The following is a 19774-nucleotide window of genomic DNA, read 5'->3' on the forward strand; positions in this document are numbered from 1 at the left end:
AAACCTGACTGATTTGGATCAAGAAGGTCATTCTGAGAGAGATAGCGGGAGAGCTGGCCAAGGACGGCACGTTCAAGAGTTTTGGAGAGAAAAGAAAGAAGGGATTCTGGTCTGTAGTTGTTGACATCGGAGGGATCGAGTGTAGGTTTTTTCAGAAGGGGTGCAACTCTCGCTCTCTTGAAGACGGAAGGGACGTAGCCAGCGGTCAGGGATGAGTTGATGAGCGAGGTGAGGTAAGGGAGAAGGTCTCCGGAAATGGTCTGGAGAAGAGAGGAGGGGATAGGGTCAAGCGGGCAGGTTGTTGGGCGGCCGGCCGTCACAAGAAGCGAGATTTCATCTGGAGAGAGAGGGGAGAAAGAGGTCAGAGCACAGGGTAGGGCAGTGTGAGCAGAACCAGCGGTGTCGTTTGACTTAGCAAACGAGGATCGGATGTCGTCGATTCTTTTCAAAATGGTTGACGAAGTCATCTGCAGAGAGGGAGGAGGGGGGAGGAGGATTCAGGAGGGAGGAGAAGGTGGCAAAGAGCTTCCTAGGTTTAGAGGCAGATGCTTGGAATTTAGAGTGGAAGAAAGTGGCTTTAGCAGCAGAGACAGAGGAGGAAAATGTAGAGAGGAGGGAGTGAAAGGATGCCAGGTCCACAGGGAGGCGAGTTTTCCTCCATTTCCGCTCGGCTGCCCGGAGCACTGTTCTGTGAGCTTGCAATGAGTCGTCGAGCCACGGAGCGGGAGGGGAGCACCGAGCCGGCCTGGAGGATAGGGGACATAGAGAGTCAAAGGATGCAGAAAGGGAAGAGAGGAGGGTTGAGGAGGCATAATCAGGATAATCAGGAGATAGGTTGGAGAAGGTATGAGCAGAGGGAAGAGATGATAGGATGGAAGAGGAGAGAGTAGCGGGGGAGAGAGAGCGAAGGTTGGCACGGCGCGATACCATCCGAGTAGGGGCAGTGTGGGAAGTGTTGGGTGAGAGCGAGAGGGAAAAGGATACAAGGTAGTGGTCGGAGACTTGGAGGGGAGTTGAAATGAGGTTAGTGGAAGAACAGCATCTAGTAAAGATGAGGTCGAGCGTATTGCCTGCCTTGTGAGTAGGGGGGGAAGGTGAGAGGGTGAGGTCAAAAGAGGAGAGGAGTGGAAAGAAGGAGGCAGAGAGGAATGAGTCAAAGGTAGACGTGGGGAGGTTAAAGTCGCCCAGGACTGTGAGAGGTGAGCCGTCCTCAGGAAAGGAGCTTATCAAGGCATCAAGCTCATGAGGTGCTGACCTGTTGCACCCTCGACAACCACTGTGATTATTATTATTTGACCATGCTGGTCATCTATATACATTTGAACATCTTGGCCATGTTCTGTTATAATCTCCACCTGGCACAGCCAGAAGAGGACTGGCCACCCCTCATAGCATGGTTCCTCTCTAGGTTTCTTCCTAGGTTCTGGACTTTCTAGGGAGTTTTTCCTAGCCACCGTGCTTCTACACCTGCATTGATTGCTGTTTTGGGTTTTAGGCTGGGTTTCTGTACAGCACTTTGTGACAACAGCTGACGTAAGGCTTTATAAATAATAATAATTTGATTGATTGATTGGAGTGCATCATAAGTTCAACCATGTCATCATAAATCAGGGGTGGTAAACAATCCAGAATAGCTGTGGTCTCCTCATAATCCCGTAGGGTTTGTGGCATAGCAGATGGATTCTTGGAGATTTTATCTCTAATTGTAGTAATTTTCTCAATAGATTTTTTAAATAAAATCTTTACAGGTGAGGCTAGAAAAATGCTCAGGGCAGGCTGGGGCCTGCTTCTCTGTGAGGCTGGCTCAGGGCAGGCTGGAGCCTGCTTCCCTGTGAGGCTGGCTCGGGCAGGCTGGGGCCTGCTTCTCTGTGAGGCTGGCTACAGTGCTGAAGAAAGATCTAGGGTTCTTTTTGTTATCTATTCATTTAGAGAAGTAGGACGCATGCACAGATGCTAGGGCTTGCTTGTATTCTGTGATGCTGTCTTGCCATGCCAGCCGGTATACCTCAAGCTTGGAGGAATGCCATTTATACTCTAGCTTTCTGGCGGCACGCTTCAGGGCTCGGGTATGATCAGTGTACCAGGGGGCAAGCTTTTCTAGGGTACATTTTTTCTTTCTAATAGGTGCCACTGTATCTCGGGCGGTTGTAAGAGTAAATCATCAGTCATGTTGTTTCTATGTGAAAACTGAAAATGGTCTATTCATTAATTTTAATTATATTCCAGAGAAATTTACAGTAGTGAGTGCATTACATTGTAATACATTTTGTACTGGTCCCCCGTGAGAATTGAACCCAAAAGTCTAGCATTGCAAGCACCATGCTCTACCAACTGAGCCACATCATATCACATCATCACAAACCCTTTCATGTCTCAATGTACTCAAATACTGTATTGAACATTGTTTTCCTTCATCATGATGGAAAGTCTACAGGTACAAACCTACATGACCATCCTATGTTCAATACAGTAATGTACAATTAAATTAAGTGGTTTGTAAGGATGGTAAATTAATATTGCACAAAAAAATGATTTTTTTCTATATTATTTGATCAAGAAAAATATTTAATGTCATGTGGATGTTATGGGTCTTTTTCCATCATGTCCAATGAATTGAATTTACCACAGGTAGACTCCAATCAGGTTGTATAAACATCTCAAGGATGATCAATGGAAACAGGATGCACCTGTTTCGAGTCTCACACAAAGTTCAGAACAACAGCTCAGGGATTCAACCTTGCAACCTTACGGTTAACTAGTCCAACGCTCTAACCACCTGCCTCACGAAGAGCCCACCTGTTACGCGAATGCAGTAAGAAGCCAAGGTAAGTTGCTAGCTAGCATTAAACTTAATCAATCACTTCAACTGGTGGCGCTAATGAGAGACTGTGTTGTAGACCAAACAAGTTGGTAGTCAGGGTGTGGTGTGCTGTGGTTAATGTCTACACCTAGTGATGAAAAAGCTCACATTCTAAATGAGATGTCCAACACTTTTTTCGAGATCCTGGTCATTTGGAAACGTTACATTGATTACATTATTTTGACTACAAGGCTGACCTAAAGTCACTGAGATCCTGGATATTCCTAGAGCCCAACTACTGAGCAAGCCCACAAGCCCTAGAGAGAAAAACCTCCTATCCAAATGGTCACTACCTATACCCCAAAGTCCAGAACTACGAAGCATCATTAAAAAACATTGGCATATTCTATGCTCAGACTCAGCTCGAGGTAAGCCTCCTGCGGACGCCTGATCTATATTTTACATCTAGTTACGCACTAGAATGTGTGAGCACCGAAGGGCCATTCTACGTGCTGAACCCAACAGCCCAGTGGCCCTCCATTTCAAAGAGAGAAGACACTCACTTTGTAATTTTTTTTTATTTTGGAATTGAACAAGTCAGTAAACAAATGCTGTGGTGATGTTGACAAACACTGAAGGTCCAGAGAGACATTCTGGATCCATTCCTTAGATACTTTAGTCCCCTAAGGTCTTAGTCTAGAGAAGGACTATAGTATGCTTTTGTGAAGGGCCCAATCCCTTTGTTGGTGTAACAGCAGTCGTGGGAAGAAGCAGAGGACCAAAGCGCAGCGTGGTTAGTGTTCATCTTTTTAATAAGAAACTGAACACTTCAAAAATACAAAACAACAAAGTGACAACCGAAACAGTTCTATCTGGTGCAGACACACAAAGACTGTAAATAACCACCCACAAAGGAAAACAGGCTACCTAAATATGGTTCTCAATCAGGGACAACGATAGACAGCTGCCTCTGATTGAGAACCATATCAGGCCAAAGACAGAAATAGAAAATATAGAAAAACTAACATAGACTGCCCACCCCAACTCACGCCCTGACCATACTAAATAAAGACAAAACAAAGGAATAAAGGTCACAACGTGACAGTTGGTCCAGTGACAACCCCCCATTTCCACTTCTTGTTTACACATAGAGCTTACTAGCTCACAAACTGTTGTCCAAACCACTTGTTAGATTTCTTTGCCTAAGCTTTTAATGTTTATAGTTGTTAGCCCTAGTTGTGCTTAACCCTGTTGTTTATTTAAGCAATAAGGCCTGAGGGGGTGTGGTATATGGCCAATATACCACGGCTAAGGGCTGTTCTTATGCACGACGCAACGCGGAGTGCCTGTATACAGCCCTTAGCTGTGGTATATTGGTCATATACCACAAACCCCGAGGTGCCTTATTGCTATTATAAACTGGTTGCACACGTAATTAGATAAGTAAAAATAAATGTTTCGTCATACTCATGGTATACGGTCTCATATACCACAGCTTTCAGCCAATGAGCATTCAGGGCTCGAACCACCCAGTTTATACTGACCGGTCATCTAAAAATGTAAGCAGATACCTATTGTGATAACTGAAGTTCTGCATTTTGGCATTATCCAAATCTATTTTTTGTGAGAAACCCTGTCTGATGTAAGTTACCAAATTTTAATTCTCTATATCTAGTTATAAAAATATTATAACAATATAGACAAAACGGTGGTGAATGCAATTTTAAGTTGATCAACGTAATTTGAATGTTGCAATGTGTAAATGAAATGTACTGAATATTTCACGTAGGTTGGGGCCTACAAGGTGTGAATGAGGGTAAATGACCGTATAAATGCGAATGAAATGTACTAGGTAGATCGGTAAATCTACTGGTTTGTGTGAGGGTGGGTCGGTGAACCCACTGGTACGATTGAGAGGTGAACGGCAGTATACTATACTAGAAATAAGATAAGTTCCTGGATATGTGAACGGCAGTATACTATACTGGAAATAAGATAAGTTCACTGTGTGAGTGAAGTACATTACAATATCAGTTGGGGCTAATATAAGTGTGATTGATATTTATAGAAGAGTGTTTGGGGACACTCAGTTTATACGGAATACTTTTACAGAGTGACTGAAAGTACATTAGATATTACAGTTGGGGCTGGTATCTTAGGGGACCCGCATTGCATATTTGATTACATTGGTTATATATAGTAGCGTTTAAGTAGAACTGGATAGATATATGTACTAAAATGTCATTAGAAATAGAAAAGGTACTGAAAACGTTGAAGTCCACGTATGATTGCAGGTTTGAGTGATTCAAACTGATGTATGTTTGCAGGTTTGAGTGATTCAAACTGATGTATGTTTGCAGGTTTGAGTGATTCAAACTGATGTATGTTTGCAGGTTTGAGTGATTCAAACTGATGTATGTTTGCAGGTTTGAGTGATTCAAACTGATGTATGTTTGCAGGTTTGAGTGATTCAAACTGATGTATGTTTGCAGGTTTGAGTGATTCAAACTGATGTATGTTTGCAGGTTTGAGTGATTCAAACTGATGTATGTTTGCAGGTTTGAGTGATTCAAACTGATGTATGTTTGCAGGTTTGAGTGATTCAAACTGATGTATGTTTGCAGGTTTGAGTGATTCGAACTGACGTATGTTTGTAAGGTTTGAGTGATTCGAACTGATGTATGTTTGAAGGTTTGAGAGAGTCGAACCGTATGATTGTGGTACATTAGGTATTAAGTCGATGTACTAATACCAAGTTTGTATGACCTTCGGGTAAATAATAGGTGTGAGACCTAGGTTATGTTTTGAAACGGTAAAGGAGAAGTGCACAGTGTTTACTAGACAGTGGCTAGATTGGGACACATTCTAAGGCAGCACACAATTGAACCTGATCATTTCTATTGTATTCAAATTAAAACAAGTAATTGAAATACTTAACAATGACAATGACTAGTCAGGAGACTGAGAAGGTGTTGAAAACATTGAAATCCACACTACAAATGAATGGAGGTAAAGATGGAAAGGATTGGAAGAAGAAAGGAGAAAAATTATACAGAGAGTGGACAGAAGAGGGCAGTAGTTGCCTCGCCCAACGGGCTCCCAGTCGACGGGGAGCCTGGTTAAATGCGGGTGACATAACGAAAAACATAGACTAAAAATCATTCTGATTGTAATTCAAATATTTATAGGTTTTGCATCATGGGGAACAATGAAAGGCCCGCAAAGTGGATTGTAGGCTGAGTTTATTTTTTGTTAAAGGGACAGTGTACATTTATCACAGTTGTGTGAGTGTAATGGCAGGGTATAAAGCATTTTGGGGAGACAATTTTGAGAAAGAACAAATGAGTTACATGAAACATCGAGGAAATTTAAAACTAATGATTTGAAGGTATTATTATAATTATTAGGTTTTATTTGTAGTAAACATTTTGGGTTTAAAACCTCTTGAAACTCTGGGGGCGGTATTTCATTTTTGGATAAAAAACGTTCCTGTTTTAAACGGGATATTTTGTCAAGACAAGATGCTCGACTATGCATATAATTGACAGCTTTGGATAGAAAACACTCTAACGTTTCCAAAACTGCAAAGATATTGTCTGTGAGTGCAACAGAACTGATGTTACAGGCGAAACCCAGATAAAAATCCAATCAGGAAGTGCCCCATATTTTGAAAGTGCTGCATGCCATTGACTCCTTATATGGCTGTGAATGGGCTATGAATGAACTTACGCTTTCTACGTATTCCCCAAGGTGTCTACAGCATTGTGACGTCTTTTTACGCATTTATGTTGAAGAATAGCCGTAAGGGACCACATTGAGCAAGTGGTCACATGATGGCTCCCGCAGAAAATCTTGCGTAAAGTACAGAGGTAGCCATTATTCCAATCGCTTCTAATGAGAGACCAATTGTCCCGGTGGATATATTATCAAATAGATATGTGAAAAACACCTTGAGGATTGATTCTAAACAACGTTTGCTATGTTTCTGTCGATATTATGGAGGTAATTTGGGAAAAAGTTTGGCGTTGTAGTGACTGTATTTTCCGAACAAATGGAGCTATTTCGCCTACAAAAATAACATTTTTGGAAAAAAGGAACATTTGCTATCTAACTGGGAGTCTCGTGAGTGAAAACATCCGAAGTTCTTCAAAGGTAAATTATTTAATTTGATTGCTTTTCTTATTTTCGTGAAAATGTTGCCTGATTCTAGCAGGGCATAATGCTATGCTAGGCTATGATAAACTTACACAAATGCTTGTCTAGCGTTGGCTGTAAAGCATATTTTGAAAATCTGAGATGACAGTGTGATTAACAAAAGGCTAAGCTGTGTCTCAATATATTTCATTTGTGATTTTCATGAATAGGAAAATTTTCTAGGGATATTTATGTCCGCTGCGTTATGCTAATTAGTTGCAGGCGATGATTAAGCTCCTGGATAGTATAAAGAGGTTTTAAGGGGATTTCCATGTTCCCAAAGACAAGATATCTTAAAGGGGTACACTCACATATGGAATATTAGGAGTTTTATTTTCTGAGTTTTAATTAGACAAGTGAATTTTTATTTATTTTTTTAAGGCTAAAGGGTTATTTAATATGTCAAATATGGTATGGAACACGAATATAAGGGGGTGGTGTAACCTTTGACCTGTTTTCATGGCTTTCCCAGGTGGTCTGATCAGCCACAAGGGGGTGCCATTTGAATAATGAATTTGTGGTCATAGGTAATACTGTTTTTTTAAGGTAGATTAATTATAATGGAGTTTAATTAAGGACTTTAGAAATTGCCACCATAGACATGTTTTTCTAAAAATCCACGAGTTTAGATAAAGCTAAACAGTGAGACATTTAATTAAAATTTGGATATAACACAGTTGTTACAGACAGATAGGGGAAAAGGAATGAGCGCCAGGACATGAGCAAAGATAACAGAATGGGTAGATAACAGTTACTGAGTGGAGACAAAACGGAGAATTGGACATGTGGAGAATGAAAGGGGCGCTCCAACGTGATAATGTCAGAACATAAGGATCATTTACTAATCCTACCTAAGTCATTATTTAGAGTAGGTAAGGTTGTTACCTGGGCAGAGCCAGGTATCAAAAGGGGGATGGGTACGTTGTTGTGGTCTCGGATAGAATGGGGCCTATTGGATAAGCAACTAGGGATGGGTAAATTGTTGTGGTCTAGGATAGGATGGGGCCTATTGGATAATAAACTAATAAAAAATATATATATTCTAGCTAACAAATAGGCATAGAAGTTAAAGATATAATCAGATAGAACAAATGAGAAACTGTTTGTTAACCAAGCCTGTATGTCCAAGATTTTATGCATTAAAGGTGAATTAAAGGAGAAGGTGATTCACTCAATCCAGTCCCTGAGGAGAATAGACGGGAAGCAGCCCCGTTGGAAGGGGTCATACCAAGTACTCCTGGTGACAGCCTTCACTGTGAGAATAGCTGAAAGAGCTACCGGGGGACATATCACACATTGTTGGAGGGTAGGACACACTGACACCCCGAACCATCACAGAGTTAGAGAGAAGAACCGAAACCAATATGGCTCGGGGTTTAACTCTCTTAACGAAGCTTCCCTGACCCCGCCCTCTCATCGCTGTGTAGTGTTCATAGAAGTGAATGTGTGTCTGGCCTCTGGCTGCTGATGTGTTTTCCAGGAAAGGGTGGGGCTTTACAGGGTAACCTGAACCATAGTTTAGACAATGAGGATTTTATATTAGCCAAGCATGTGGGATCACTGGATAAGCAGGGAAGAACTTGAGATATTTGTGTTTGGTTTTAACACCTGTGTATAGGAGGGTGCCAGTGTACCTGTATAATGGTGTACTTGTATAATGGGGGAGGGTGTCCGTATGGGGATTACATGATAACCAATTTGGGACAGTTCTGGGATTGGAGAAGAGGGTATCCTTAAAACATAGGGGATCCCAGAAAGGTGGATAGGTTTTCCATGATATGGGGAAAACCTGGGAGCACTGTTGAACTCTGTAAAGGTGATGAAATCCTACTAACCATTAGGTCCATTAAGCTTTCTGATGCAGGAACCTATACCTTTGGTCTGGAAAGGGATGGGGCTGACACGATGGGTGTGTTCTCTGTAAAGGTGCTGCCTGAGCCACAGCGGTCCCAGACGAACCAGAGCCAGACCCAGAAACACTCCTCCACCACTCCAGGCCCAACCCTGCCTCCGCCCACTAAGCTACCAAATCCTATCCAGGCAATTCATGTTAAGGATATCACAAATAGCGACCAATTGGGTACTGAAATTGGATATGACGGTAGGGAAAATATGTGGTTGGCATACATGCGATATACTGCCAACACATTACAAAGTAAGGATGGAGGTGTATACTGGAACGTTTTTACCATGTTAAACCCAACTCCACCCTTTGTAAGACTCTGTCTCTAGTGTTCCCGGAAGTCCCTCCTCAAAAGGCTCCATGGGGTGTTAAGGTGTATGGAGGTAACTACAGTTGCATCACTGGTACAGGTAGGGGTTTTGACTATGGGCGGTTGCCTGCAGCAGATTGTAGTAATGCCACCTGGCCAGTGAAAAGCTTGAATCAAACTAAGGGTGTTGCTGATGTATGGTGGATGTGTGGCCCAAACAGGCATTTAACACCTGTCCTTAGAGGTAACTGGCAGGGTGCGTGTGCTTTAGCCAGTCTGATAATACCACTAACCATTATTGAAGTTACAGCTAATCAGCTCCTGGGATCTACTAGAAAAAGCACTGAATGATTTTCACCCGTACTCCAGATATACGCGTGATACACCTTGGTCTGAGGAAACAGATAATATACATTTCAAATTACTAGGTGTGCCAGTAGGTGTTCCTTAGGAATTCCAGAACCTAAACAGGAATGATGGTTTATGGCATCTACTACCAATTCTTGGGCCTGCTATTAAAGATGCTAAACAGACTTCTTGGATGAATTAAATCTACTATAATCAACAGAGATTCGTTAATTACACCCACACAGCTCTCACTGGTATGGCCGAGCAATTGGAGGCTACTACCAGGACCGCCAGGCAGAATAGATTGACTTTAGATATGATCCTGGCCAGTCAGGGAGTGGTTTGCAAAATGTTTGGTGAACAATGTTATACATTTATACCTAATAATACCAGTCCTGATGGGAGTATATCAAAAGCATTGTTTGGGTTGGACGAGCTTGTGGCGGAAATGAAGGGCGTGGCTGGGGTGGAGGAGTCTGGCTGGATGTCTTGGATGGGGGTGTGGCTTGGTGAGTATGCATCACTGATGGTTACTGGATTTCTGACCCTAATTCTTGTATTTTTATTATTGATGTGTTGTGCTGCTTGCATCATACCGTGTTTTAAGAAGTCTGTTACAGATGTGGTGAAGGCTTCAGGTATGATGCCTTTGCTTGATGCTCCAGTTGGAGATGCTGATACTGAATCAAGCTTTCAGGAGAGGATGGGACTGACTGAAGATGACCCATGGTTTGATGTGGGTGAGGTAGTAGAATAAATATTATACCACCACAGTTCCTTCTTTTACATTTTTGTTTTATGATAAGTTGTCTTTCCAGTATGATTGTTCTCCCTGTTGTGAAGGTTTGGAGTCCCTGGGTGGCATGGAGCCCAGCTGGTACAGGATAGGAGTAGCTGAGAGGACCAGACGGTTTATAATAATGCTTTGCTTTACCCTGTTTTCCATGACCAAAGTTTTATCCTATATCTAACATGTCAATAAACAATAAAGTTTTAACCTATTTTTGATAAGTGACACCCTTGAGAGTGTCAAAAGGGGGAGACAAAAGCATATTTCTATTTTTCTTTGTTGATTTTTCTTTTCTGTTTTTCTGGAGAAAAAAAAACACAAAAGAAAAAACGTATTATTTTCATGAAATGCTATTAACATATGACTATGTTGGGAACGCTGAAATAGAGGACAGTGAGTGACACCCTAGGGGGTGTCAAAAGGGGGACTCAAATTTAACACCATTTTTTTTATTCTGTTTTTAAATGAGCTTTTGTTCTCTTTTGAAATGAGGGTTTTAAGTTCCTAGGTGGCTGGTAGCCAATCTAGTACATAGTGGGATCGAATGGAGGACATGAAGGTATTTTAAACTTTGTAACTGTTATATGATTCATTGCTGAATTTTTATTCACACCCTTGGAGGTGTGAAAAGGGGGATTGTGGGATTCTGTGTTTTACATTATAGCCATTACCATATATATGATTAAATATTATCTGATGTTTGCTGTGTGAGGTATCTGCATTTGTGCACTTGAGCATCATCATGAGATTAAACAACTGCTTGCTACATCTACTTGCCTGTTTGTGTGTGACAAGAACTGAGTAACATGGTGTAACTTGCATGTTGCAAAACTGTAGATAACAGCCCAGCAGATATTTTGTCCTTGTGTTTGTATGTGACAATATAGAGCACATGGTGTAACTTGCTGTATCTTGATTGAATTAGAACTGAATAACACAATACTGAATAACACAATAACAGATAACGGAAACTGAGTAGTTGCAGTAACTAGGGTGTGATACCAGAACAGTGAGAATCTATACATCGACAGAGGGTAAACTCCAAGAAGCTAGGACTAGTCTGAGCACCTGCAATAGGCTGAGCAAAGTCTAAACCACGCTCAGCCTCTACTGTGCTAGGCCAACAGACGGGTTGGAACTATGTTTATCACAGTATAAGAACAACTGTTTATGTACATCCTGCCAGTTCTCTGTTTGCCCTGCGAGGTGGGACAGAGAGCCCGTATATACGAAAATTGCATTTACCATTTATTGCTTGAATTTAATTAAATATAATTAACGACAGATTCTGACTTTTATTCTTCCTGATACCGGATTCCAAAGAAGGACTCTAACACTAAGGGCTGTTCTTAAGCACGACACAACGCTGAGTGCCTGGATACAGCCCTTAGCCATTTATATTGGTCATATACTACAAACCCCTGTGCCTTATTGCTATTATAAACTGGTTACACACTTAATTAGATAAGTAAAAATAAATGTTTTGTCATACTCATGGTATACAATCTCATATACCACAGCTTTCAGCCAATGAGCATTCAGGGCTCGAACCACCCAGTTTATAATTTTCAATACCCAACATGTATTATATACAGTAGTAGTGGTTGTGTATCCAGTTTTCCATTTTTTCCATTATTGGTTTCACTCCTGTATTTCAACACTAGGTGGAGACATTGACCACAGCACAGCACACCTTGGCTGCATTCCAAACTCAAAGTAGACAGCCTCGGCTCCTAACTCTCAGCCCTTGAATAAGGTTTTACATCGTGTCTTAAATGTCCCTTGCCCAAGCCAGGAAGAGTGATGATCAGAGAGGCAAAGTCCTTGGTGGAAATCTTGAAGCTGAGCTTAAAAACAACCAACCTAAAGCTATTAATGTACCTAGTAAGCTAACATAGCTAGCTAGCACTCCTGTCGGGTAGCTAGCTACAGTTAGCTATAACGATAACAGGCTGGCTAGTTTTATAGTTTGGTCATTTATTGCAATACATTTCAGAATTCCCCAAAATATCTTTATGAATCTAGCTACGTTTCATCTCCTCACTACGAGACGAAGCCAATTTGCCAATAATTAAAACAATTTCGTTTATATATATTTTAGCAAACTATCTTCCTAAATATTTCTGACATGCCGAAAATGCAGCCTTGTTGATTAAATTTGACCCTTCGCGGCCACCAGAGTTTGACACGTGAAGGGAAAAGGGGAATACCTAGTCAGTTGTACATCACATGATAGTGAGTGTGTTCCTAAAAATATTTGTACTACTCCCCTCACAGACCATAGGGCTATTTACATTGATATCAAAATATTTATCCATGATACTAACCTTGGTAGAGCATCTTACTGGAATCTAAATAGCTCATTATTAAATAATGATATAGATAAATTTGAGGTTAAAGATCTGCTTTCACACTTTTGGGAAAGGGCTTGTGAAGAAAAATCGTATTGCAAGAACTGGGAGCTCTTTAAATTTGAGGTGTCCAAATACCTTAGAAAATATGGCAGTAATCTTGCTAAGACCAGAAGACCTGAGGAGGAAAATGTGATCATTAAGATAACTTCCCTTTCTCAGAGGTCCCCAGCCAAGGAGAAGATGGAACTAATTGAGTTACAAAATAAACTGGATAATATTTATAAATTAAAAGCAGGAGGAGCCTTTATTACATCTGGGAAAAAATGGATTGAGGAGGGAGAACAGAATTCATCCTATTTTTTAGACTTGAGGAAATTTCACTCTAAAAATAACACTATCCATAAATTAAACATTGATGGTGTTATTACAGATGACCAAAAATTCATCGCTAAATACTGTAACAATTTTTACAGAAAATGGTATAGCTCTATGTACTGTCAGGAATCCACAGATATGTTTTTTTAACTCATGGAATAATGTTCACTCTATCAGTGATATAGAATCTAAACAGTGTGACGAACCCATCAAAGTTGAAGAGATTATATAGTCTATCAAACATCTAAAGAACAATAAATCACCAGGTGTTGATGGAATTACATCAGAATTTTACAAATTATTTTCTGAACAAGGAGCTCCCTTCCTATTTGAAGTCTTTTTAGGGAGTATTAAAAACAATGTTCTCCCTCCTATAATGAGTCAGGGGTTAATAACACTGATTTCTAAGCCTAAAAAAGAAGTGCTCATCGATAACCGGTGTCCAATTTGTCTTCTTAGTTAATAATGACTATAAGATATTAGCATTACTACTTGCAAAAAAAATGAAAGAAGTCCTGGATGCAATCATTGATGAAACACAGTCTGGCTTCATGAGGAGCAGACATATTTCTAATCAATGTCAGACTAGTATTAGACATACTTGACTACTCAGACCTAATAACTGAGGATAGCTTCATATTATTTTTAGATTTTTATAAAGCATTTGACACAGTAGAGCATCAGTTTCTCTTCCACTCTCTTGAGAGACTTGGCTTTGGGAAATTTTTCTGTAAGGCTATTAAGACTCTCTATGCAAATGTTAACAGCTCTATCAAATTGAAATATGGCACCTCACCTAGATTTGAGTTAAAGAGATTTGAGTTGTCCTATCTCTCCATACCTGTTGTTATGAATCACCCAACTTCTTGCATATTCTTTAAATAATAGTCCTGTACAAGGTATTTCCATAGCTGGTAAAGAAATGATTATAAGCCAGCTGGCTGATGATACTACACTTTTTCTGAAAGACGCTAACCAAATTCCCATATCGATCAATGTGATACAATGCTTTTCCAAAGCGTCTGGTCTATATCATAACATTAATAAATGTGAACTCATAGCTGTCAAAAATTGTGTGACACCTTCATATTATGGTATTCCAGTAAAAGAAGAACTTACATAATTAGGCATAACCATTACAAAGGATCAGAAGTCTAGAGGCTTACTAAACTTTAACCCTCTTATTAAAAAAACCCAGAAGAAACTAAATCAATGGCTACAGAGGGACTTATCTTTAAAAGGTAGAGTCCTAATAACCAAGGCTGAAGGTATCTCTAGACTAACATATGGTGCTCTATCTTTATATCTTGACAGTAAAATAAGCAAGGAGATTGACCAGATGCTTTTCAACTTTCTTTGGAGAAACCGTACCCATTACATTATGAAAACTGTTGTGATGAACACTTATGAGAATGGTGGACTGAATTTTCTGGACTTCACTACTTTAAATAATACTTTTAAGATCAATTGGATAAAACAATTCCTAAGAAGACCACTTCTATCTGGAATTTTATTCCTCATCATGTCTCTACTTTTGGTGGCCTTAACTTCATGTTGTTTTGCATATAATATTGACAAAGTTCCAGTGAAACTTTCTGCTTTTCATCGGCAGGTTTTCTTGTCATGGTCCTTAATTTATAAACACAAATTTTCTCCACACATATATTATATATGGAATAATCGGGATATATTGTATAAAAATACTTCTATGTTTTTAGAATATTGGTTCCGAAATAATATCCTATTGGTGAGCCAACTGGTAAAGGCAGAGGGTATTTTACTCAGTTATAAGGAATTCTTATCACTTTACAAGGTCCCTGTAACACCTAAAGATTTTGCAATTGTTTTAGATGCCATTCCCTCAGGTGTTGCTCTGTTATTCAGGAACATGTCAAGACCTGACCCTCAGAGCCTGCCTTCTATTGACCCTGTTGACTCATCAGTAGGAAAGATTTGTTTGTCTTTTGGTCCATTCAACAACAGAGCAATACAAACCTTTTTTCAGCAGGATGTTGTATACCTTATGTCATGCCTTATTAGAATGGATTTATTGATAATATCTGTTGGAAAAAAGTGTGTATGTTGCCACACACATACCTACTTGTTAACAAAATTAAGGAAGTTTCCTTTAAAAATGTTCATAAATATTATCCTGCCAACCACTATATGAAGACGTTTAAGGAAAACATCAACTCAAATTGCTCCTTTTGTAATGACCACCCAGAAAACAGTTTTGCATCTTTTTTGGCATTGTATGCATGTAAGAAAACTGTGGCAAGACATCAGTAGATTTATTATTGAACACATTTATGAAGATTTTACACTATTGTGGAGAGATGTACTGTTTGGATTCTTTACATACAATAGAAATAAGCGGAAACATTTTTATGTAATTAATTTCATTATTCTTTTGGCCAAATTTCATATACACAATGGTAAATTTACAAATAGAAAACCACATTTTCGTACCCTACAAAAAGAAATTTAACTGTATTTTAAGACGGTTAAATGCTCTACTAACAAAAAAGCTGTTAGAATTGTAAGTATATGCATGTCCCTTAAGGTCCTTGTGTAATTGTAATGTGATATTGTACCCCCTAGCTCGATTGTCTATTGTTTGTAATCTATGTATGCTTGTGTTCCCTCATGTGCTTTATGTATTGATTTGTTGTTAATAAAAAAAAAATATATATATACATATTTTTTAAATATATATAAAAAAAAGAAACGCAGCAATTTGCCTCGTGGTTGAACCGCCCACTACTGTAGCCGCACCTCCGCCTAAACTATTTTAAGGTTGAAGGGGGTTTAGCAAATTTTTATACATGATTAAAAGAGCACCTTTCTGGTCACATATACCCTAAATGACACAATATATTAATTTAAACATGCATTAACTACAAATGTTAAAGCTTGGTTTAAGTGCCCTATTTTTCATTATAAGATACAGCGGCTGTTTTTCCACTTCATAAACATAATGGTACCTTCTAAAAAAACAGGACTCGAGTCATGTGATGCGACAATATAAATAAGGAAGTTTAAATCCATGTGTGAAATATTTCAGTCGGTAACTTTCCAGCTGCAATTATCGTAATGAAGTGTGGCGGTACCGCCGAGGCGAAGGATGCCACACCCGAAGTGCAGCAAATCTGCGATGAGGTAAACATATTTCCTTCATTTATCCTGCATAGTCTAGCTGAGGACCGCTCAACTCCGTTATCGAGGCAGAGTTGAGTATTATTTTTTTTTTACCTTTATTTAACCAGGCAAGTCGGCCTAGGTTAATTAAGTCGGCCTAGGTTAATTGCCTGTTCAGGGGCAGAACGACAGATTTGTACCTTGTCAGCTCGGGGATTTGAACTTGCAACCTTTCGGTTACTAGTCCAACGCTCTAACCACTAGGCTACCCTCCCTGCATTGAAAACTGGTCGCGCGATTTGCTAAAAACATTGTGTTCCCATTCGTTGATTTATATCTTTACAATAATGTTAACGCTTACCTGTAACTTATGTTTGGCTTGCCCCACTGCGGTCCTTCAGCGGGGTGCTGGAAGTCATACTTTTAATGAACATTTATCGAATACAACCACCGATTTGTGTTGCTCAACTCGGCGCGAGAGTCCCAGTTGTAGTTTACTACGTCAAGGCCGCTACGTCTTCAGTTGATTAATGCAAATTAAGAAAAAGTCGGTTCTCAAAATATTTATTAAAATTATGAATTTCAGCACCCTGCGGAAGGATCGCAGTTGTACAGGACAAACTTGGACGCAGGAAAGCTTCTTCAGAATCGTTATTATTACTAGTATCGGCTGATGGTGACTCAACGTTGTTGCGAGAATCTCGTGACGAGTTATCAATTCTCACCTCCGCCTCGATATAGGAGATTGCATAATAAGCTCTACAGGGTATTGTCAACGTTCAATCCTTGGGACTGTAGGTGTGCATGTGCGTAGGCTATATGGAGGAAATTTGGGATGCTGTGGGAACAGCTGAGTCATTGCCTGAGTATTTTTAAATGTTTCTAGATGAAGCCATATGCAGAGGAGAAAGCTGCAAAGAAGTTTGACGTTTTTGCTGCCAAAACATTCACAACGCAAGTTGTGGCTGGGACCAACTTCTTCATTAAAGTGAGTGTTTAATTTTATAAATATAATTTCTAGCCTTTCAGTTATGCAAAAATAAAAATTTCACCAGTTTCACTCTATTTATTAACCCTAGATGGCTGACATTGTTTTGAAGCCAGCACACAGCATTTTTGTAAAAAAAAAAATTTTTTTTTAACTATAAAAGAAATGCATTGATTAATATCTACATTTGTTTTTGATTTATATTAGACACCTTTAATGCATAGGCCTACTTTTAAATTATATTAAGTGAACTGAACGTGAAAGTATTTTTAATTTCCTTAACCATTTTTTCAGAGTACCAATGTTACTGTCCCCACTACAACAAATACATTATTTTGGTTTCAAGCTCTGTGACAGCCTGCCACATCCTCACAGCACCTGTGTGGGGTTCAAAGCATTGGGCTGCATCAAAAAGTTATAGGGAGTGAGGAAGGTGGTGGCACCTTAATTGGGGAGGACAGGCTCATAGTCATGGCTGAGACGGCATAAATGGAATGGTATCTAACACATGGTTTCCATGTGGTTGACATTCCATTTTACCACATTCCAGGCATTATTATAAGCCTTCATTCCCTCGGCAGCCTCCTGTGGAGTGAACATGTACATACTAGAAGAGCTATGTGAACTCTAAACAAACAGATCATTACTCAGAGTCCTGTCTCCCCATCACCTATTCTTCACTCACCGGCCCCTATTCCATCCTTTTCTCATAGGTCCATGTTGGTGGAGATGAATTTGTGCACCTGCGGGTCCATAGAACTCTACCCCACGCTGGTGGGAAACTGGAGCTTCATGGCATACAGACATCCAAAGCTCACCATGACCCCATTGGTTTCTTCTGATTACCTGTAACTCCCTGCAGGGGATGCCACACCTCTACTCCATGCCTGGATCATGTGTACCCTTGTTTATTATGGTCACCTGTATTGTATACTTCTGGTGGTAAATGTCTGTCTTTTGTACTAAAAGCTGTCTACACCTTTGACTAAATGGCTTTTGCTAGAACATGAATACAAATTTGACAAAAACATGTTTTCTGTCAATCTGTGGTGGTTAGTGACTAACATGTTTCTCGGGATTGTGTGGTACCTTTCGGGGAGAAGAGATTCAGTTGGGTTTGTTTTTAATTTAGAAAAAAAGTTTACATCCAGTGCAGTCTTTCAATTGAGGACCTTCAATAAAGGTCTCCTTAAAATCGGTACAGCTGGAGGCAGTGATTTGACACCCTCGTGCAGTTTTCCTTCCTGCCAAGAAGCCTCTGATTATAGCTCTATACTGTTTGAAAACTTATTTTGCATTTAAGATAGAAAGATGTATGTAATTACTTTTGGTTCTGGACATCAAAATTAAATGTTGGCAACAGGAAAGGGTGCATCAATTGCGGTTTGCATAGTCTTTCTTTTTTTTCTGAAAACATTTGGGTGTCCACTGAATGCAACTCAATAGGACTGCAACCATTCTCGAGGTGCTCACAACTTGTAATGACAGCATGATTGGTTGATGGTAGCTTTTACCTGTTAAATTCCACCAAAACACACAAAGCTGAAAACTGCTAGTTATCTCTTTGTCTTTGGGGTTTGAGGGGAAGAATACAGTGTACGAAACATTAGGCACACCTTCCAAATATTGAGTTGAAACCCCACTCCGATTACGCTCAGTTTAATCAAGTTGGCTGAATGTCCTTTGGGTGGTGGACCATTCTTGATACACAGGTGACGGAGTGGAAAAACGGCTGCATTGCAGTTCTTGACACAAACCGTTGCACTTGGCTGGCACCTGCTACCATACACCGTTACAAGGCACTTCAATATTTTTTTCTTTCCCACTCACCCTCTGAGTAGCACACATACACAATCCAAGTCTCCAGGCGTATACACTTTAACATGTCTCCCCTTCATCTACACTGAAGTGGATATAAGTGACAAGCTTTCACCTGCTTTCACCTGGTCAGTCTGTCATGGAAAGAGCAGGTGTTCTTAAAGGTTGTACATTTAATTCTCATATTCTATAAGCCACCAGATTAAGAGAGTAGGTGAACACTAGAATTATCAAATAAAATTGTATTTGTCCTATGCGCCGACTACACCTAGCCCTTAACCAACAATGCAGTTTTACAAAAATAAGTAACACCATGAAATTATAAGGCTATATACAGTGCCTTTGGAAAGTATTCAGACCCCATTTTCCACATAATGTTATTTCTAAAATGTATTTTTATTTTTTAAGTTCCTCATCAATCTACACTCAATAACCCATAATGACAAAGCAAACACGTATTAACATTTTTAAAAATAAATGTTTTATTACATAAGTATTCAGACCCTTTGCTATGAGTCTCAAAATTCAGCTCAGGTGCATCCTGTTCCCATTGATCATCTTTGAGGTGTTTCTACAACTTGATTGGAGTCCACCTGTGCAATTGATTGGACATGATTTGTAAAGGCAAACACCTGTCTATATAAGGTCCCTCAGTTAACAGTGCATGTCAGGGCAAAAACCAAGCCATGAGGTCGAAGAAATGAGCCGTAGAGTTCTGCGTCAGGATTGTGTGGAGACAGCTCTGGGGAAGGTTAA

The 19774-nt window shown here is 39.8% G+C and overlaps 1 protein-coding gene across 1 annotated transcript; it reads left to right on the plus strand.

Moving 5' to 3' along the window:
• Nucleotides 1-16081: 16081 nt before the first annotated feature.
• LOC135544192 (cystatin-B-like) lies at nucleotides 16082-18578 on the plus strand. The gene is made up of 3 exons (XM_064971629.1): nucleotides 16082-16233; nucleotides 17099-17200; nucleotides 17914-18578. Exons 1-3 carry the CDS (start codon nucleotides 16168-16170, stop codon nucleotides 18040-18042), a joined length of 297 nt encoding a protein of 98 aa, XP_064827701.1. The 5' UTR covers nucleotides 16082-16167; the 3' UTR covers nucleotides 18043-18578.
• Nucleotides 18579-19774: the final 1196 nt, after the last annotated feature.

This window comes from Oncorhynchus masou, chromosome 8 (genome assembly GCF_036934945.1).
Source record: "Oncorhynchus masou masou isolate Uvic2021 chromosome 8, UVic_Omas_1.1, whole genome shotgun sequence".
NCBI lineage: Eukaryota > Metazoa > Chordata > Actinopteri > Salmoniformes > Salmonidae > Oncorhynchus > Oncorhynchus masou.